Source organism: Protopterus annectens, chromosome 1.part0, assembly GCF_019279795.1.
Source record: "Protopterus annectens isolate FY-2018-M chromosome 1.part0, PAN1.0, whole genome shotgun sequence".
NCBI classification, from domain to species: domain Eukaryota; kingdom Metazoa; phylum Chordata; order Ceratodontiformes; family Protopteridae; genus Protopterus; species Protopterus annectens.
In genome coordinates this window covers 1868365810-1868388469 of record NC_056725.1, presented here as the reverse complement: position 1 = coordinate 1868388469, position 22660 = coordinate 1868365810, and the positions used below count along the sequence as shown (strand labels likewise).

The window sequence follows — 22660 nt, the reverse complement described above, 5'->3', positions numbered from 1 at the left end:
CATTTGCTATCTACCAAAGGAAAAATCAAGTCTGCTTGGGGTGTAAATATACCTATGTAAACATTTCCAAGCAAAAATCCTAAACCTTCCAGACTTTGATGCATTCGCAGGAGTCATATAAATGTCCTCCCACTGTTCCTTTCTACATTGCCTTTCCATTCTCACTTCCCACTTTCCTAACCTCTTCTGATTGACTCTAATAGCTGTCATGCATTATTTGCTTGCCCTAGTAAAAATCCCATTTTTTAACAGCAATTTAAGTTCTCGAATGCAACCTGAGCCTGTCTTTCATTGTCTACACCCTGTTATCAATCCCTGGTAGGGAAGGCAATCTCCAAACCAAAGTCCAAACTTCTGCTTGGCCTCATCCCACTCTATTACCTTTGCCTAGCTATTTCCCTAATTTTCTCCAAAAAATTCCAGATTCGTTTTTGTCTGTTTTCTGTGACCCTAGTATCTAATGGTAAAATCTCCTTTCTCTATTCCCATGCTGGCTTATTTATGAAAATACTTTCTGTTAATATTCTGCATTGTTATCATTTTCCTTAAGGGCTTGCAGCCAAAATCCTGTTCTCTCTTTATTTTGTGAAGCTCCACTCCCAGTTTCAGCATAATTTCCTTTAATATTGATTTATAATCTTCTACTTGTGTTATATACATTAGCCTTAATTGTGTAGCTTTAAAGTATACCCTCAAATCTGATAATCCTCAATTACCTCACTCTATCCACCTTAACTCTTGCCCTCTTTCCCTACAAAATTTTATTCTTTAATTCTTTATTAATGTCTACAACTTTTCTGGTTGATAAAAATATGCCATGAATGTTTATAAAACTAAAGTGACTAAAAACATTTAAACTGCTTCTATCTTTCTATTCATATCCATAAACAAGAGCTTCCAGTATCTCAGTATTTGCATTATCTTTAGTTTAGTCTCTTACAACATATCCTTAGTGGTCATAACACAATTATTTTAACCCATACTGCTAAATATGTAATTTTACCATGCAGCCATAAAAATGGTTGTTGCTGAACCAATTCATGCGTGGGTACATAGTTCACAACTATATCCCTTTTGTCTTCATTAATTTTATATCCTGAAAAGACTTGAAACTGTCTCACAATGTTACACAACGAGATGTCCTCCTCTGGTTTTATCAGTTGTCTGCAAATAAAGCCAACTTTTCTTGAATACCATACCACTTATATCCTTAAATTTCTGAGTCCCTTATTTTCTTTGCAGGTGGCCTTAAATATAATGCAGATAACAAAGGAGAAAAAGGACACCCCTGCCTGGTTCCTCTGTTCAGACAAAAGTTAACAGAAAGGAACCCTCCCACTTTAATTTTTGCCTCTGATCCCTCGAATATCCTCCTATACAGCGTTATTATTGTATGACAGAATGCAAATGCTTCCACCGCCCTACTCCTAAAATACCAGCTTACCCTGTTGAATGTTTTCTCTGCATCAAGTCCAACCAACAACAGTGGTGGTTTCTTACATTCTGCTTCTCTCTGGATTATATTGTTCTATTAATGCTGTCAGATATTTGGATCCCATCCACAAAACCACACAGATCCATATCTATTGATTTTTTCAACACCTTTGCTATTCATTTAACTATTACAGAAATAAACACTTTATAATCATGATTTAAAATTGAAATGAGCGTATATAAATTTGTGTCTGATGAGTCTTTACCAACTTTAGGTATTACAGCCACCACAGCTTTCTTTCAGAATGTCAACTCCACCCTTGTAAAATACTGTTAAACCTTCCAAATCCTTTACTAATTTCTATCCTCCTAGCTTCCAAACATCCACAGGAATATCATCTACAGTATTCTTGAAGATGCTCCTGCAGATTAATTATATGTCACAGTTTTTATCTCATCTCCTCCTATCTTACCTAATTGTTGAGCCACATCTACCTGTAACCTTGGCATACCCAAGTCTTCCATAAATGTTTTAATTTTTTACTTTTACTTGATTTCCACATTCATATTCATACAAATGTTCATAAAATTTCCAAAATATCTCATAATACCGCTACAGGATCTCTGGTTATTTTTCTTGTTATAGCCTCCTTGCATAAGTCATTGTGCAAAAGTGTTTGTGTCTGGTGTTATCATTAGGGGAAAAAAATCAGTTGCTTAATGGCAATCTTTCTAAACTCATGCATTTTATCCACATACTCTTATATTTTCTCTTGAGCACTCTGCAATTGTGCCTCCTCCTGTTCTGCGAGATTCCCTTATTTGGCACTTTTTTTTAATTTGTCAGCCCATCTAAATAATTCATAGGAGGCTACTAGGCTATTGGCCCTGAGGCCCTTATAAGCCTAGCCAAGAGTTTAACCCATGCTTAGACAAGTCAGTAACCCAAGCCCCTGTCCTGCATGGACACAGGTGGAATCCCAGGAGTGTATTTTCTGTTTCCCATCCAGTTATCCAGGTTGTGCTTAAAAAAGGATAATTAGGTACTCTGCTTGATGTGGAGAGGGAGTCTCTGGGACACAAATCTGTCCAGCCAACAAGTCCTCTTGATATCATAGACCAGGTTGAGGTCACGCTTACGGGTCGCTTGAGTGGAGCTTGACTTGCAGATATGCAGCAGTCCCATCAAGGCGGGGTTTGAGACTACTTTATATGCCAACCAGAGGTCACCCCAAGAAGTCTGTATGAAACTGAGTAGAGGGACAGGGCTTTTAGCCTATCTGTGTAGGGTAGATGTTTGAGGCCCTGGATTCTCCTGGTGAGGAACCTCTGTGGTCTTTCCAGCTGCTGCATATGCTTTGCAAGGTACATGCCAAAGGGGGCAAGGATGTTATGACCTCTTTGTCCCTGGATGAGATACCCTTACTTATGAGGTGGACCATGTAGAAAGCTTTCCGTACAATGGAAGCAACATGGTGGTCAAAAGACATGTTGCTATTAACCTGGGTCATAAAATACCTCACTACTGATTGTGTACTTAGGACATTATTAATGTGATAATATGTGAGGATGTCACATTCTCCCTAAAGGGGATGATGATGCATTTTTTGGCATTCAGCTTGAGGCTATGTTTCTGGCACCACCAGTCATTTGTTTGGGTGAGACCCTTTTGGAGGACATCCACATCACTTGGGGAATTGATGACTGCACCCAACCTGCAGTCATCTGCAAAGTTGGTCAGCCATAGTCCACTTGGTTTTGGCCTGCACCTCAGAGAAGTATATCCCGAGTAACAGAGGCCTCAAGACCAATCCCTGGGGTATGCCGCTTGTTACGGGTCAACTGCTTGAGGTAGACTCCCCTATTTTGATTAGGTGGGTCCTGTTAATGAGCCAATTTGCTATCCATCTGGTAACATATCTTGTTACATCTTAACTATATCTTTTTCTTTCATTTCTACCCTATTTTTAAACTCCACTTTCATTTTATCCCACTCAGAAGTTATAACTTATGAAGAAATTTCTATCTCCCCTAATAACTCTTAAATAACATCCACTACCCATTCCTTAAATTCCTTTATTTTTTTAACATATAGGTGGGGAAGCACCAATGTCTCATTTTAACTTCATTAACCTGCATTGTTATCCAAGTTGTTATTGGTGTATGATATGAAATAGTTACTGGATATGTGGCAAAGCTTTCAACTAATTGCACACGTTCCTAGGAAATATAATTTCTGTCTAGTTTAGCCCACATATTGCACCTTGGGGAATAATATGTAAATTCTCTCAGATTTCTAAGACAGCAGCACACTAAGTAACAGCTTAATTTCAGCTCTCACAGTGTGAAAGATAGAAACTCAGAAAACAGAGCCAGTGAATTTGTTTTTTGGGGTAAATTTCAGTTACTGGCTAGTAAGTGCACTGTCTGGATGCCAGCAAAGATGAAATTTAGAGAACCTGAAAGAAAATCAACCACAAAAGGTGCGGAGAAAACATAGGCTGGGAAGAATCTTGCACCTGCTAAAGCAGTTCAAGCTCCATCTCTGGTAAAAGACATGACTTCCAGTAATCTAGAGGAAAAACTAAGTCAAACGTACTCAGAGCTGATTAAAATAAATGAAAGACTGAAAAAGAATATCAACTCAAATAACATAACAAAAGGATGGGAAAAATTTAAGAAGCATTAAACAGATTTCCAGAAGAGCTGACACAACTGCAAAAATAAGAAGCTGAAATGAAGAAAAGGCTTTCTGACTATGAGGCTGCTCAATAAAAGATGTTTACAAAAAACAGTAAAATTACAGGTCAGACCGCATTGTGAAAACCCAAGATTTTCTGCTGTACCAGAGAAACTGGAAAGAACAGATTCTAATAATATTATGAAAGTACAAAAAAGCAACTGGCCTGATATTCCACAGCAGGAGCTGTTAACTGAAGGGCACATCGTGTGTATGCTCCAAACCTTGCCATGAGAAAGCAGGCAAGACCTCTAATAGTAAAGATGCAATCCTGCCAACAGAAAGAGTTGACTCTTACAAAGCTGTAGCAGAAAGTTAAAGTACTAAAAGTTGGAGACCGTATAGTGTTTGTAGAAAATGATTAATCACTGTACACCAGGCAAAAGAGGAGTACATTTATTCCAGAAATCAGGTAAAGTTGAGAGGCAGATGTGAGATTCAAGTTACTATACCCAGCTAACTTCAGAATACCTTTTATCGGAGGGTTAAAGCCTTTTTTGAAGAAGAACATGCTAAGGAGCAAATACAAAAGTTTATTCAACAAAAAGTTATCAAACAGAAGAGGACTCTGCTTTTTATTCTTCTGATAATAAAGTTCATAAAAAGACTATACTGATCAAACCTTTTCCAATGTTCCAATGGAAAATGCTTAAAAGACACTGAGGAAAGCACAGAAGTTGAGTTGAAGAATGAGGAGTACATTGGAAATGAACCAGAAACTGGAGTTGGGAGGTGGAGATCAACAGGAAGAAAACCAGCAATTCAGAAATTAATATGTGGGATTACAAAGCAGCAATCAAGGGTGGCCACAGTGGTGCAGCGGTTAGCGTTGCCGCCTCACAGCAAGAGGTTCTCCGGTTCGATCCTCGGCTGGGGTGCCTTCTGTGCGGAGTCTGCATGTCCTCCCTGTGGTCACGTGGGTTTCCTCCGGGTGCTCCGGTTTCCTCCCACATCCTAAAGACATGCTGTAGGTAGACTGGACACTCTAAACTGGCCCTAGGAGTGAGTGCATGTGTGTGTGCCTTCTGTGGAAGGTTGGGTGCCGGGCTGGCAACTCGACACCGTAAAGCTCCACTGACAATCATGAGCGGACAGGTGATCCACTGTGGCGACCCCTAACCAGGAAAAGCCAAAAGAAGAAGAAGACGACAAAGCAGCAATCTCATTCTTGAAATATGGCTGAACAAGAAAACCTGGAAATACTGGACTGTTTTGATTTTGTTAAACTTGTAGGGGACTCCAAAGCATATGCCCTACTTCATGTCATTAATATTGGCAAGAACATTAAGGAGAGGGGGGAAAGGAAGAAAAGAGGTGTTTGTTATATAGTAAATCATTTTCGGTTATTTTTTTGTGTTATAGTGATATGAAAATAAAAGTGCCCCTTTTCTCCTTCTTTCTTTCCTACTTAGTTCAAGCAAAAACAAAGTCTTGATGTTTAAGCAAAAGCACAGCAAATAGCTTTAACTCAGTCTTACACTGCTGTTACTACATGTCTCTGTATTCTTCTGTCAGTAACAATTTCCAGTTTCTCCTCTCAGGTCTTCTTTCACCGTGACTGATTCTATCTCATAGCCGCTGCTGTGGTCAGCAAGTCACCCTTCACAGATGGCAAATGCTCACTGGTCAGGTTTCTTTCAGCCCTCTTTGTATAGAATAGTGAGTAGTTTATCAAACAAACCTACTCTATTAATAAAGCCAGATAACTTTCTGTTCTTAAATATACAAGTGCAATTTAACAGAAACAATAGTCATTTAAAAATATTGGTATACTTATAAGCATATAACATACGCTAGTACCTAATGGCACACAATGAATAATCCAAAAACGAAAAGTAATCAGCAAGTGAATGAAAGTCCTTCTAGTAATAATCCAAGAACGCAGAATTAAAGCATATAAAACAGGTCCCTTTATTCACAAGTAAGCGCTTTCACCCGAAGGCTTCTTCAGACTTTTACACAGCATATAATACTTTCTAAATTAAATATCCCCCATTACATTGCTATTGGTCAACCATCCAACCATACAAAACTCAAAATCAATTAAAACCCCATTGTATTAAAACGCTGATGCCAAAGAAAATCATGACATGAACACACAATAAAATATATTAAAATATATTATATAGAAGATTGGGAAACCTAAAATATAAGCAGCAAGAGTATTCATATAGCACTCTATCCTATACAAAAATTCCTATAAAAATATGCAAATATTTAATACATATAAATATGCATTTAGACATATTAAAATATGTTAAAACAATACTGAAACTAAATAACATATAAAACCATGTATAGCACCTGTATAAAGCATGTGGACAAAAAAGTACTAATGTCTAAACACAAACCTTCACATAAAAAACTATTTATTGCTTAGGTTTATTAATCCTTCTCCGTTTTAAAATGGGTTTCACTTGTACCTTATCATTTAAGCCTGGTGGTTGGTCAGCCCTACATCTAATTATCCATTTCAATTCGCATTCAAGAGTGTAATTAATTAAATCACCCCCTCTTGTATTGATTTCTAGCTTTTGTAATACACTAAATCTAAAAGTATGTGTAGAACCCAGGTCCATATTATGTTTCGCTAAAGCATTAAACTCCGAACCTATTCTAATGTGATACACATGTTCCCTTATACGTTCTTTCAGGGACCTATTGGTTTTCCCAATATAGAACACAGGGCACGCTATGCATCTTGCCAGATATATAAAATTTTTACTATTACAGTTTGTTGCTGTGCTGAAATGAAATATTTGTTTTGTGATTGGATGAATAAAATCTACATGTGTTTCAATGAACATACATTGATTACATTTACCACAAGGTGTGGTACTAGTTTCACAGTCATTCTTTCCTTTCATAGACAAAACCTTCTTAGGTCTGCATAGCAACCTTCTGAGATTAGGTTTGTTCTTAAACAGCACATTGGGCCTTGGACCTACAACTTTACTAATTTCATTGTCCAAGAGAAGAATGTCCCAGTGTTTTACCATAATTTGTTTCAAATGTACAGCATCCTTCGTAAAGAACATAGGGGCTCTAAGCTCCACTGATGGAAGTGATGAGCCAGTGTCAGGTAAACCTAAAGGTTCTGAAAAATAAGGTTTCGCTTTGGTGTTTCTTAAATTATTAACCTCAAATGTTGTTTGTTCAAACAAATCTGCCTTGTAGCCTCTTTGAACAAATTTGGCTCTCAAATTATCCAGCTCCTTATTATAACCTTTCTCAGTTGGATTTAGCCTAGACGCCCTCATTATTTGTCCTTTCATGACATTATTAAAAACATATTTCGGGTGCATACTATGCCTATGAAGTAAGGTGTTCCTGTGGCATAATTTCCGATGTACAGAGGTGTTAAGAAGTCCATTGCCAAGTCTAGAGATATTAACGTCTAGATATGATATCTCATCCACTGAATAATTTAAAGTAAATTTCAAAAAATTAGTGGAATTGTTCATACTTTCAACAAACTTTAAAAGGGTATCAACATCGCTCAGCCAAATAAAAAAGAGGTCATCTACAAACCTACGATATGGACCTGCATTCTCCTTAAACATGTCAGACAGGAAGAGGAAACTTTCCTCCCAATGGGCCATCACCAGGTTGGCGTAGCTATTGGCACAAGAAGTGCCCATAGCTACGCCATCCTCTTGCAAAAATAACTCCTCTCTGAACATAAAAACATTATTTAGTAAAATTGTTTCTAAAAATGTGCTAACAAATCTATTTTCTCAGGGGTATAATCAGAATTGTTACATAAATATTCCTGTATACTATGTACCCCTACGTCATTGGGGATTACAGTGAATAAACTGACTACATCTAATGTTACTAAAACATATTGTGTATTGTCATCCAGTCTACTAGTATAAGCATATAAATCAAGTAAAAATTGTTTGCTGTCTTTAAGAATAATGGCATTAGCATTTACCACAGGTCTAAGGTGATACTCAGTGAAAATGGACAAAGGCTCAGTGATCCAGCCTTGGCCAGCCACAATTGGTCTCATAGGGGGTTTCAGCAAAGACTTATGGACCTTCGGGAGACCTTGTATGATGGGTATAAGGGGATTGTTAACCTTAAGGTAGTTATATAAATCCTTAGTAACAATCCGTGATGTTAAAAGATCATCAAGCATGTCATAGGTCTGAAACACTTTCTCCGTGACAACCGTCATATCTATTTTAAGGTAGAAATCTGTATCTCTCAGAAGTTGCTTCATACTAGAATTATATTCTGGTAAATCCATGAGGACAATTGGTCCACCCTTATCAGCTGGCCTAATAACAAGCATTTGATCATTCCTTAGATCCAATAAAGCTTGTCTTTGATGGTAATTTAAATTGTGCTTATATCTAACATCATGACTTTCCTCAAAATAATTATAAATATCACTTTCTAACATTCTAGAAAAAACATCCACTATTGGATGTAATTGAGGAACATACGTACTATTGGGACAAAAGCGGGGACCATTATTTAATGCATTGTCTTAACCAAAATCAAGCTTAAGCTGAATATTCCTTATAAACATCTTAGCATCAATAATGGAATCAACTACGTTACTTCTGTTAGTTGGAATGAAACTTAGTCCCTTGTTCAGAACTTGGTCTTCGTGTGAGGTTAATATTCTACTAGATAAATTCACTATCAACGAGTTGTTGTCTTCTCCCATATTGTTTTCAATGTGGGCCCCTGGTGTTCTCCACCTGAGTCCTTTCTTTTGTGTCTGCCCCTGCTGATGGATCTCCTCCTCCCCATGAACTGGGTCTGAGCTATGGGGAAAGGGGTATGTACTTTCTCATTGGTTGAGTTCAATGGTAACAAAGGAATATCATTATTGGGTGTTTTGCGCCTAACTACTGCCTCTACATTTGTAGGAACAGGAGTCATATCACTAATTATGTTGGTAGGCTTAACAGTAGGTGTATCCGACTCAGTTGTGACTTCAGCATCACACAGGTTGTTACTTGTAGTGCCTCTAAAAACATTATCAGTAGATAAATCATTCCCTCTAGCAGGTACATTATTATCAGCATTATTCACATTCACAACATCTGAAGCAGTAATTGTTGAACTATGAGTTACATTATCAACGTTCACATTGGCCACATATTGCCTTGGCCAAGTGAACACATTACAATTTTTAAAGTCTCTTACGTCTCTTACAATTTTGTTCTTCTTTTGCTCTAAGAGGCGTCTTTCAAAAAGCAAAACATTGTCCAAAACTTTTTCTAATTTCACATCTGTTATATCATCTGGATATTTCCTTTTAATGGCCTCAAATAAGTTGTTAACACTAGATCTTAACAGATCCTCTTCCGGGAAGTCAATGAGAAGTCTCATATAATTAAAGCTAAGCTCAAGATTGAGCTGTTGCCATTTAAATAACAAGTCTGGAAATCTGTTACCTGATGTGGGCATTTTAAGAATACGGAGCCCACGAGGAATAATTTTCTTTGCCAGGCACGCCTCAAAATATTGGCGTTGTAGTTGTAACTTCTTGAGTTTCAGGATCTCCTTCTCAAGTTTATTCAAATCTTGAGATAAACTCAGAGAATTGTCATCGCTAATGGCGCCAGTGTCTAATCCAACGTTTGGTTCGTATTCCAACAACAGATTCTCCCTCCCAGTCACACAAGCTTGGAACCGTTCGGTCCTTCTATTGGTTACGCTAAAAGTTGTAGGTACGTAAGGAAGTTCAATGTTTAAACTAGGATTCTCGGCCATCCTCTTGGGCTGGTGCAACAAATAAAACACGTAGTAGAAAAGCCAAAGCACACACAACCAGCCGACAGAGCACGGTACTAGCGAGTAAGTAATAAATAAAAAACTCAGAAGATTATAACATACGCTAGTACCTAATGGCACACAATGAATAATCCAAAAACGAAAAGTAATCAGCAAGTGAATGAAACAGTCCTTCTAGTAATAATCCAAGAACGCAGAATCAAAGCATATAAAACAGGTCCCTTTATTCACAAGTAAGCGCTTTCACCCGAAGGCTTCTTCAGACTTTTACACAGCATATAATACTTTCTAAATTAAATATCCCCCATTACATTGCTATTGGTCAACCATCCAACCATACAAAACTCAAAATCAATTAAAACCCCATTGTATTAAAACGCTGATGCCAAAGAAAATCATGACATGAACACACAATAAAATATATTAAAATATATTATATAGAAGATTGGGAAACCTAAAATATAAGCAGCAAGAGTATTCATATAGCACTCTATCCTATACAAAAATTCCTATTAAAAATGGTGATGGCCCATTGGGAGGAAAGTTTCCTCTTCCGGTCTGACATGTTTAAGGAGTATGCAGGTCTATATCGTAGGTTTGTAGATGACCTCTTTTTTATTTGGCTGAGCGATGTTGATACCCTTTTAAAGTTTGTTGAAAGTATGAACAATTTCACTAATTTTTTGAAATTTACTTTAAATTATTCAGTGGATGAGATATCATATCTAGACGGTAATATCTCTAGACTTGGCAATGGACTTCTTAACACCTCTGTACATCAGAAATTATGCCACAGGAACACCTTACTTCATAGGCATAGTATGCACCCGAAATATGTTTTTAATAATGTCATGAAAGGACAAATAATGAGGGCGTCTAGGCTAAATCCAACTGAGGAAGGTTATAATAAGGAGCTGGGTAATTTGAGAGCCAAATTTGTTCAAAGAGGTTACAAGGCAGATTTGTTTGAACAAACAACATTTGAGGTTAATAATTTAAGAAACACCAAAGCGAAACCTTATTTTTCAGAACCTTTAGGTTTACCTGACACTGGCTCATCACTTCCATCAGTGGAGCTTAGAGCCCCTATGTTCTTTACGAAGGATGTTGTACATTTGAAACAACTTCTGATAAAACACTGGGACTTTCTTCTCTTGGACAATGAAATTAGTAAAGTTGTAGGTCCAAGGCCCAATGTGCTGTTTAAGAACAAACCTAATCTCAGAAGGTTGCTATGCAGACCTAAGAAGGTTTTGTCTATGAAAGGAAAGAATGACTGTGAAACTAATACCACACCTTGTGGTAAATGTAATCAATGTATGTTCATTGAAACAAATGTAGATTTTATTCATCCAATCACAAAACAAATATTTCATTTCAGCACAGCAACAAACTGTAATAGTAAAAATGTTACATATCTGGCAAGATGCATAGCGTGCCCTGCGTTCTATATTGGGAAAACCAATAGGTCCCTGAAAAAACGTATAAGGGAACATGTGTATCACATTAGAATAGGTTTGGAGTTTAATGCTTTAGCGAAACATAATATGGACCTGGGTTCTACACATACTTTTAGATTTAGTGTATTACAAAAGCTAGAAATCAATACAAGAGGGGGTGATTTAATTAATTACACTCTAGAATGCGAATTGAAATGGATAATTAGATGTAGGGCTGACCAACCACCAGGCTTAAATGATAAGGTACAAGTGAAACCCATTTTAAAACGGAGAAGGATTAATAAACCTAAGCAATAAATAGGTTTTTTATGTGAAGGTTTGTGTTTAGACGTTTGAACTTTTTTGTCCACATGCTTTATACAGGTGCTATACATGGTTTTATATGTTATTTAGTTTCAGTATTGTTTTAACATATTTTAATATGTCTAAATGCATATTTATATGTATTAAATATTTGCATATTTTTTATAGGAATTTTTGTATAGGATAGAGTGCTATATGAATACTCTTGCTGCTTATATTTTAGGTTTCCCAATCTTCTATATAATATATTTTAATATATTTTATTGTGTGTTCATGTCATGATTTTCTTTGGCATCAGCGTTTTAATACAATGGGGTTTTAATTGATTTTGAGTTTTATATGGTTGGATGGTTGACCAATAGCAATGTAATGGGGGATATTTAATTTAGAAAGTATTATATGCTGTGTAAAAGTCTGAAGAAGCCTTCAGGTGAAAGCGCTTACTTGTGAATAAAGGGACCTGTTTTATATGCTTTGATTCTGCGTTCTTGGATTATTACTAGAAGGACTGTTTCATTCACTTGCTGATTACTTTTCGTTTTTGGATTATTCATTGTGTGCCATTAGGTACTAGCGTATGTTACATGCTTCTGAGTTTTTTATTTATTACTTACTTGCTAGTACCGTGCTGTCGGCTGGTTGTGTGTGCGTTGGCTTTTCTACTACATTGGTATACTTATAATGAATTCTGTAAAACACCACTATAAGCATTTATTTCCAGTGAGCTCTTTATATCACGACTACTGACATTACACAACATTTACACATTTCTGAGTCACTTGCACTCTTTGAAATGCTAGGAATCATCACTTAATACTACTACTACTACACACACACACACACACACACTCTCACTGGTAGCATACATTAAACGTGCATGTTAAAATAAGGCTACCAATATACATTAGCTAACTTTTAGATGTGGTACAATGCACCACCACTCACTGCACCGGAGTACAATAACTTTGGCAACCATTCTATGAGTACAACAGTGGGAAAACCAATCATTTCTTGGAATTTCTGTACTACTGTTATCAATGGCCCATTGGTTAGTGGCTGTACTGCAGAAGCAGAACCCTCATGTTCAGGAGTTTTGTTCTGGAATCCCTCTCTCCACCTTAGCAATCTGATGATAGCATGATAAACTATTTATAATTATCTAATTCCCTTGGAGTGTGTATACCTACTCACCTTAACACTCTCTCAGAGTTCTTATATATATATATATATATATATATATAAATATATATATATATATATATATATATATATATATATATAAAATCTTCCTTCTATTTTTTTCTTTTTCAGCTGCATTTGTCACTTACAGCATTTACAGGTAGAGAGTTAATGCTTTGCTGTCTTCAATTGCTCAGAGAAATCTTTCAAAATCATTTTGCAAATTACTGCAATCAATATGGGTGATTTACAGGCATCATTATAATTTTAACATCTGTGACTTTTTTTCTGTTCACAAACTGAACTCTGAAGTGCAGTATGGCAATGGGCTCTCTTCAACTGCCTTCTCTACGTCAAAGTCACTTTCCCAGAATGTTCTGTTTTCCATGTTACTGCAAGCAATACAATACTACACACACACTTTCTCTCTAACCACGCTGTTACACTCTCAGCAATTTGCAACAGGGCAGTAGGTTCTTGCCATATTTCTAATCAATTTTAGTGATTGCGATCAGCCTATTTTTTTTTTCAAGCTGTAGATCCTCTCTACAAAGTTCCAATACAAAGAAACCTAAGCCACTCTTTACTTTATCATTTCCTATCAAATGACATAATGCCTGGTACTGTCTTTATTTTTTTGCCACACAGTATAAGATGTAGTCTCTCCCTCAGCTCACTGGACTTAATTCATGACCTGTTTCTTTCTTTTTTTTACTTTTTCATTCCTAAACACAGCCCAAAAGATGGCAAACACACACAGCGCCAGCCTATGCTTCTCAAATGTCCATGATTTTAGCTGAAAAATGTGCCCTTCCCCTCTTAAAACTGGCAATTTTTGAGTAATGGTTGCAGCTTACACAGTTGACAATAACATTCATTGCAGTTACAGACTTTCTTTACTTCAGAAAATGCATCTGAATTCAGCTTCTCTTATTCAGAAAGCTTTGTTGGCTCATAGGTGTTTACTAGGTTAATGACTACAAGGGACTTTTTAAGCCTAGCCATGCATTCCAAATCTCTGACAAGTTCTGTTACCCTTGATAAGTGTAAGCAGGGGCTTGAGAGGTGAAACATTTACAAGCCTTGTCCTTAGAGGAGAAACATTTATGGGCTGCCTGTGTCCATTAGAGACATAGTAGTCAAACCAGGGATGAATTTCCTGTTCCCTATCCAACTGTCCGAGTTGCACTTGAATTGATTTAGGGAGGAACTCTGCTTCACATAGATGGGGAGCCTGTTCCAGAGAAGGGGTAGTCTCTTGGATACATATCTGTCTCTCCAGTAGGTCCTGTTTATATCACAGGCAAGGTTTATGTCTTTAGAATGGACAATTTTGGTTCTGTTTGTTTTGTGGATATACAGGCGGTCCATTAGGGCAGGGTATAACAATGCCTTCTATGCTAGGCATAGATCTCCCCTCAACAGCCTATAGCAGACAGAATACAGGGACAAGGCCTTCAGGTGGTCTGCATAGGACATGTTACATACATATTTTTTTAATGAGGAACCTCTGTGAACATTCCAATTGCTGGATATGCCTGGTTACGTATATGCCAAAGGGGGGCACCAAACTCAACAACAGGTCTGTTGAATGCTGAATACAGTGGCACAATTACTTCCTTGAACCTAAATGCTATACCTTTGCTTATAAGTTGCACAACACAGAATGATGTCCTCTCTACTGTAGATAAGTGATGGTCAAAGGCTAGATTACTGTCTGTGTGTCCCCAAGTCCCTGACTACTGGGTCAACTCTTAGGGGTGTGTTGTCAATATAATAGTTACCAGGGGTAGATGCCTTCCTTAATGATACTATTATGCATTTCTTGTCATTTAATTTTAAACCATGGTTTGGCACCAGTTGTTCGTGTGTGTCATCCCTTCCTAGAGAACATTAGCGTCATTGGGCAATTCAATGACAGCTCCTAATTTGCAATCATCTGCAAATTAAGTCAGCCAGAGACCATTGACATTGGCCTTGCCTTGACAGAAGTAAATCCCAAAAAGGAGAGGTCCCAGGAACGATCCTTGAGTGACTCCACTTGTGATTGGCCTTTTTGTAGAGGTAGACTCCCTCAGTTCTAAATTCTTGGGTCCTATCTGTGAGCCAGCTGGCTAGCCACCAGGTGACATAAGGGTTTGTACCTACAAACAATACCTGAGTGGAAGATTGTGTCGAATGCCTTGGCCAGGTCAAGGCAGGCAGTGTGAACCATTTTGCCCTCATCCATTGCTATGGTGACTTTCTCAAAGAAGTCCACCAGGTTGAGTAGGCATAACCTGGCCTTGATGAAACCAAACTGGGTTGGGTTGGGTCCAGTGTCTGGAGGTTTCCCATGTCATTACTGATCATTTCCATGATAATTATTTCCATGGCTTTGCATATGAGACTAGTGAGACTTATGGGTCTGTAGATGGCCCACCTTTGTGCAGAAGGATGACTGTTGCGGTTTTCCAATCATAAGGCACAAAGCCTGTTTGGAGTCTACAGTTAAACAGCAATTCTGGCGTGCCTGACAGATTATGTTTCATGCTATTTAGAAGGTATCCTGGGACACTGTCTGGGCCCACTGATGAAATGTTCTTGGCCTTACAGACAGCATTAAAGACCTGCTCCCTAGTGATAGCAAGGGGAGTTATATTTAATGGTATTTCCTTTGGGAAGTTTGATGGGGAGAGAGGGGTAAGGCTGGAGATGAATTTGTCAGCCAGTAGGTTTGCTATATCTTCTTGATCAGTACAGGTGGACCCATTTACAATGAGCTCTGCAATAAATTGTGTTTTGCATTTGAGGTTGCGGACATAGATGAAGAATGCCTTGTGGCTGTCCTTGGCTGGGAGGCCATATTTACCTCAAATTTGGCTTTGGCAGACTTTATTTGACATCTAAGTTTAGTTTGATGAGAGTGCCATTATCCTGCTGGGTGTTGCACCTCCTAATTTATTGCCATGATTTTCTTCCTTCTGTTATACAGCCTAGTGATGTAATGATTCCATCAGGGTGGCTTGTTTTTTTTAGTTAACTCTATACTTCTTCCTGGTGGGTACAGTTGCTTCTATGCAACTGTTAACAGGCTTTATAGTGTTTCAGTGAACAGTTCTGCATATGCAGCAGTGTTCTCAGGGTTTATGGGGGCTTGAAATTTTGCCAGGGTATCGTTTAACAGTAGGAAGTTAGCCTTAGAGTAGTTCCTGAATATTCCAGGGTTAGCTGGGGTTCCAGGTTTTATTTTTACTTTAAAGGAGACCATTTGTGGTCTGAACTTACCAGAGAAGCCATAGGTGGTGTGCAGCACTTTCCATATTAGTGAGGCCAGATCCAGTATGGTTGCAACCCTTGTGGTGTACTGATAATCTGGTCCAGGGAGTCTGTTTACGAAACCCAGGGATTTCTGTGCCTGTAAGTTTGGTGTTATATATGATTCCCAGTTAATCGTGGAGTAATTCAAGTTCCCCATGAATATGGTATTTATATATCAACAGTTTCAATATATGTTTTAAAAGGATCCCTGATTTGGAACCTTCCCCTGATTAATTACGACTTTGTCCCCGATTTTGGAGGTTAAGATGTTGAGAGCTATGCACCAACCTGAGGGCAACGTCAGATTCTAAAATGGAAGTCCTTTTCCCCAGTACTGTTCTGCTTGATTCATACTCTTTCTTGACTTCTCAGAAATTGTGATCCCATGATTTTGAATCATGCATTTTTCAGACATCCAATATCTCTTAGCACACTCAACCTAGGGAAGCGACAACCATGTAAAAGGGAGAATCGATTCTCCAAACTATCAAAATATGTCTCTCAGTTTGCCTTGTTTGATGAAATGTGTGCCATTTTCCCTAATGGAAGCATCAGGCACTAATGAGAATGCTTAGCTCCACTTTGCTGCAATTTTGACTTTGGCAGTAGTGCTATCCTCTAGGACATCTCTTAACCAATCAAGTGCTACCTTTCTTAGACTATAGAAGAACTGTCTTCTGACTGCAGCCATAACAAAAACATACAAAATATATATGCATGCAAATATAGAGATCCCTCAAAGAAAAAAAAGTTATTATTGTGACAGACTACTTTATTTGCTATCTGCAAATTTGGTGGCGTATGGCTGTTTCTATTCATATTTACTGTTAAAGCAGCAGTGAAATTAAAGTTGTTCCAAAAAGTCAGTTCTCAGCTACTGTCGTGAAAAATATATGCACAATTTTCAGTTTTTTTTTAATGCTTCCAATATATTGTGCCACACAAGCCTTTTTTATCAGGCTTATGCTACCTGGACAAAGGACTATTACTCTGCTAAAAACATTTATCTTAAGAAGCAGAAGGGGATAACGTTATGTTAAATTTCTTTCCCGTTTGTTTTAAGACTGTTTTAATCAAAGCAGCATAAGGTTTTCAAACACAATCCTATCATTCCACATTAAACAGCAAAAATAGATAAAATAAATGAAAAAATACAAAACAAGGTAGAATGTATCTTACCATGATGCAGCAGCATTCACATCTAAAAAGACAGGGCTAGGAGTGGAGTTAGCTCTGCTGCTCTCAGCTGCCACTCTGTAAACACCAGAAAGAAAATGTTCAAAACATATTCTCAAGAGTTAAACTAAGCTTTTTTTCAATTTGAAATAATTTCAAATATAAAATAAAGGATGGCACACTACATTATTTTCTGAATTATGTTACCAAAATTACTAGACTGATTATTGTCTACTTTAACACAAAACAATTTCGCATTATGGAGGAAGATTAAAGTTTAATACCTAAAACAGAGTAATTGCTAAATTATAATTAACCAAATTCAGACAAAGTTATACCTCTCAAAGATTATTTACATTTTTAATCTTCTATGTTTCTACTGAATTCTAAAAGTCAAACAGGTTCTGCAAGTGGTCACTCTGTATGCTTTTCTGGCTCTCTATAGCAACTAGTTATAAAACAGCAACCACTTTTGATTGTTGGCTGGATACAGTGTTTGACAGATAAACAGAAAGTGTAATGAACTTAAGGTATCCAGGTTAGCAACAAAGCTGGAAGGAAAGCAGGAACTATAAAAATAAACATTTGTCTGCTGTGTCTGTACTATAAACATAGGCATACACTGGGGCAAAATGACATGCATCATGAGTATATACTTACTGCGGATCTAGGGTCCCCTTTTTTGGCATTTCCTTAATCAAATCACTTTCTGAGTATTCCATACATGGATTGAGGGCATTCTACAATTCCAATAAATAAGTAAATGAATAGAAAGAACAGGAATAAAGCAAAAATAAAATAACTGTACATGTTTCAGTACTGTTCATTTTTGCATCTAGTTATCAGACACACACACACACACACACATATATATATATATATATATATATATATATATATATATATATATACACACACACACACACACACACACATATATATATATATATATATATATATATGTATATACATACACACACACACACATTTTATTGTGTCTAAAATAAATATATTACATCTCAATTTCTTAAAGGCAGAAAGATAAATAAGGGCCTGTGGCATGCCCTTTAAATGCATTAAACATTGCACACCCTTCCCTCTTACTCTCTTTTTATCCACCTGACCACTGTATGCCTCTGTGGATTTTCTCTTCACTCACTGCAGAAGTCCACTTGTCAGTCAAGTGACCCTTTCAGTAAAAACACACTTCTTAAGATCGGGGAAGCAGTTAGCCCCTGTTATCTGCTGTGCCCCCCCTCCTTCATTTTGAGAGTGACACCACCTTATCTCCCTAGTAAGTCTGAAACACCCATAAAGTATCATAATGCCTCATGTCCCTTCTGGTTTTTAATAAGAACAGCTCCATTCCAGGTTTTGTAGTCTCTGGTCATCCTTTCTCTCCCAGCCCCCCACTGCTCTGGTGCCTTTTCTTTGCAGACCTTCCAACAGTCTACTGCACCTTCCTATATGGTCTTCAGAATTGCATACAGTAGTGTGGTTTGATCAGGGTATGGTAAAGCAGAAACACCTATTCTCTGCTTCTGGAGTCTACTCCAAATAGCTACAACACAACATTCTTTCAAGCTGCTGCTACTGCCCTTCCTTTCTAACACTGATAACACAAACAAAATGTGATTATCACCCCCCAAAATCTTTTTCTTGTTCTGCTACTATCACTTTCACCCCCCAAGTTGTTATTTCACTTCAGGGATGTTGGCGGGTCATTTGTCTGAAATAAACCTCAACTGCCATCTTTTGATACATTTGTTCATTTCTTCCAAATCCTTCTCTAGTCTCCTACCCACATTCTCCACTGATGTACACATCTTGTGTTGCCTGCAAATAGAATGATACTGTTTTCCATTCTTTAATATATGGTAGATATAAAATGAAGAGTACTGGAGCCCAGACTGATACGTGTGATATTACACCAGTCACCTTGCTTGTTCCTGAGATACTCTTCTCACAACAACTTTCTGTCTCATACCATTCAACCTTGCAGCAATCCAGTTACATGCAATCTCAGTCCAAATCCTTGAAGGGTTATTTCTCAGCAGCCCTCAATGAATCCAGGCAAACCATGTCTATCAATAATTTCCTGTTAAGTTCTCCTATAACACATTTATAAAAATGACTAGGTTTTAGAGGCAGCTCTTTCTGGACATGAACCTGTGATGATTACCAAACTCCAGGAAAGCAAACATTTTTTTCTTATGAGTTCTCCTGTTTCCTACCACTGCTTACTAGGTTTACAAGCATGTTAAGTTCCCTAGAGTTTTCCATATCCCTTCTTCTTGTATAACGCTACCACTCTTCCAGTCTTAAGGCACTTCTGCACTAGTCTGCAATCTGTTGAAGATATCTGCCATTTGATCTGCCAACACACTGAACAGAATCCTGAGTGCCCTTGGAGGTTCCTTTGCTTTACCTTCCTTAACTACTGGGGCCTGTGCGCACAGTATGAATTCTCACAGCTAAGTATAGAACATAAGACTATGAAATACTAATAAGCTTCATCTTGTAGTGTTGGTTCTGCTTCTCTACGTCTCCATTTGTATACTATGTGACTCAGACCAAGACCAGTCTTCCTGAGTCATCTTTGAAAAGAGATGTCTGTAAACAGTGGGCTTACAACACTAGCAAAGTAATCAATCTGCATTATCTGTATCATGATACTTTCTTATTTATTTATTTGACATTTGTTATCTGGGATAGTCCATCTGAGCAAAAGCCCTTTTTCAGTGGAGGACTGGGGAGAAAAGCTCCACAGTACAAGTAAGCAAGAAAATGTACAAAACTGAAAATGAATACAGTGAAAAATGTACAATAAAACAGTTAAGCAAATGTAGAAAAAGCTCCACAGTACAATATAGTAAGAGGCATTATAACATTGATGAAAAAAACATAGCAAAGAAATATACAATAAAACATGTGAATGAATTTACATAACACAGTGGGTTATCTTCAGTGGGTAATTGTACAATGCAGAGCAGTTAAATGAGTTATGATAGTAGAGAAGGGAGGAAGAGAGACGATAGTGAAAAAACGGTGGGTTTATGTGGGATGATTACACAGGCAAATCCATGTGCCATTAAGGTACCTTTTGGGAGCTTTCTTGAATTCGTGGATGTAGGAAATGTTTCTAAGGTTCATGTGGAGCTTGTTCCATGCAAGAGCAGGGAAGTAGCGGTAGAGATTCCATCCAATAGATTTTTTAGATTTGTGAATTTGTAAGAGACATTGGTCAGAGCTTCTGAGGGATCAAGGGGACTTATACAGGGAGACAAGTGAGGAAATGCTAGGGCAAAAGGAGGGCTTACTCAAAATAATATGGATAATGAGAAGTGGGGTAAATAAGAGTTGATTAGGAAACTCTAGCCAGCCGAGTGTCAGGAGAGCATAACAGTGGTGTGATCTTGAGGGCAGATCGGATGCAAATCTAGCAACTTTGTTGTAGGTGGTTTCAAGTTTGGAAAGTAGTGAAAAATGTAACTGTTAAAATTTGAGAGCTGTAAAAGAGGTTGGGGAGAAGGAAATCTTGGACTATTGAGATCCTGGAGTTGGGTGTGAGGAACCTTTTGTTTCTATATAGCAAACCAAGATTTGGTGGGTTTTCTTGATGCAGTTAGGTACATGAAGGTGAAATTTTAATTGAGCATCCGCTATTACTTCAAGACGTTTAGTGTGTGGTTCAGCTATGATCATAGCGCTGTTGACGGAAAAGATGATGAATGAGGATTTAAGATGGTAAATGGATTTTGGGAGGAATAGAAGAAGTTTAGTCTTTTTAGGGTTTAGTATGAGCTGGTTGTTAGTGAGCCATGTTTCAGTGAGGCTGAAAGATGTTTTTGTCAGGGTTAGTAGGTCAGTGGGATTGTCAGCGACAGAAATGATGGTGGAGTCATTTGCGTACTGTATGAGGGAAGACTGAGGACAGGATGTGTGAGGTCGGTTAGTAAAAATGTTAAAAAGGAGGGGCCCTAAAATAGAGCCTTGTGGGACACCCATTTTGATGGGGAGAAAAGGAGAAAGAGCAGAGAGCCATTTTACAGACTGCAGTCTGTCTGTGAGGTAGCTACTTAATCAGGAGACAGTTGCTGAGGAGACGACTAAGACCAAATCTCCCACACACTACCAACAGTATAGGGAACTCTGAAATTTAACCAAAAAAAAACACAAACTTTGACAAAAAGAACTACTACCTCTCACCCCAAGATACTGAACCCAGGAACTCTAAAACATTTGGAATGCTGTCAACAAAAGTAGAGTAGGAGAGCCAAGGGGAACACCGTGATTTAACTCTGACAGTTCTGGGAGGAGCAAGGGATTTCAGAATGTTTAGGAAGATGAAGGTAAATTGAAGAACAGCTTCATCTAGAGGTAGGGAAGAGAGGAAAGACCAGTCAATAGCAGACAGAGAATTACTGAATGAATCCAGGTTTAAGTTAGTTAGCATTCTTTAAATAAATTTATGAGGTCGAGAAAGGTGGGGGGAGACTCTTTGAACAAATATAGGGGAGTGGTCATTGATGGAGTCTGGTAGGGATTCCGAGTAATGATAAAGGTCAGGCTTAGAGACAAGTATCCAATCCACGATAGGGCAGGTATTTGTTGGTTTATGAAGAAAAGTGGGTGAAGAGATAAGATGGGTGCATCTGTATAGGTTTATGCTGGTGGTGGGAGAGTTAGAGATGAGGGTGAGCCAACTGATGTTAACATCGCCTAGTATCATTGTTACATTATGTATATTGTCAGACATCCACTGTAGGATTTGTTCTAAAAGGGGTATATTCTCCAGGGGTATATAGATGCCAGCTATGGTTAGAGTTTTATGACTGTTGAGTTTGCAGTTGGCAATAATGAGTTCAGCTGGGTGAAAGGAGGGAGGAGGGTTAATTGGGGGGGATATGCATAGGAGGTGAGAGTACATAATGGCCACACCTCTGTCTTTTTTGTGCGCTCTGTCTAAGTGTAGAATGCTGTAACTCAGGAGGGGGTTGGAGAAATTCTTTGTCTACATTATGTCGTTTGAGCCATGTTTCAGACAGACTATGTTGGGGGAGTACTGGGCTACCCAGGTGTGGAATTCAGTTATCTTGTTAAGAATGCTATGGATGTTGATTGAACAGAAAGAGAAATGTTTGAGACTAGGTTCAGGTACCTGCTAAAGTATGTGTGAGGTATATGTAGGACTTGATGAATTAGAGTGTGGGCCAGGGTTTGGGTGAATGCCACCTGAGAGTTGAAGGATGTTTAGTGGGAGGAAGAGAACTGATGTAAAGGGGTAGGGTGAGCGAAATTTCTGTTTAAT

The 22660-nt window shown here is 37.9% G+C and overlaps 1 protein-coding gene across 1 annotated transcript in view; it reads right to left on the bottom strand.

Annotated features, from left to right (window-relative positions):
* The window catches only part of CPLANE1 (ciliogenesis and planar polarity effector 1), a 4248669-nt gene that overhangs the window by 1496766 nt on the left and 2729243 nt on the right, over nucleotides 1–22660 (bottom strand). The window contains exons 29-30 of the mRNA XM_044076333.1: nucleotides 18010–18089; nucleotides 17353–17427 (exon numbers count right to left, since the gene is read on the bottom strand). Of these exons, the coding sequence (XP_043932268.1) occupies nucleotides 17353–17427; nucleotides 18010–18089 (155 nt within the window). The remainder of the gene's footprint in view (nucleotides 1–17352; nucleotides 17428–18009; nucleotides 18090–22660) is intronic.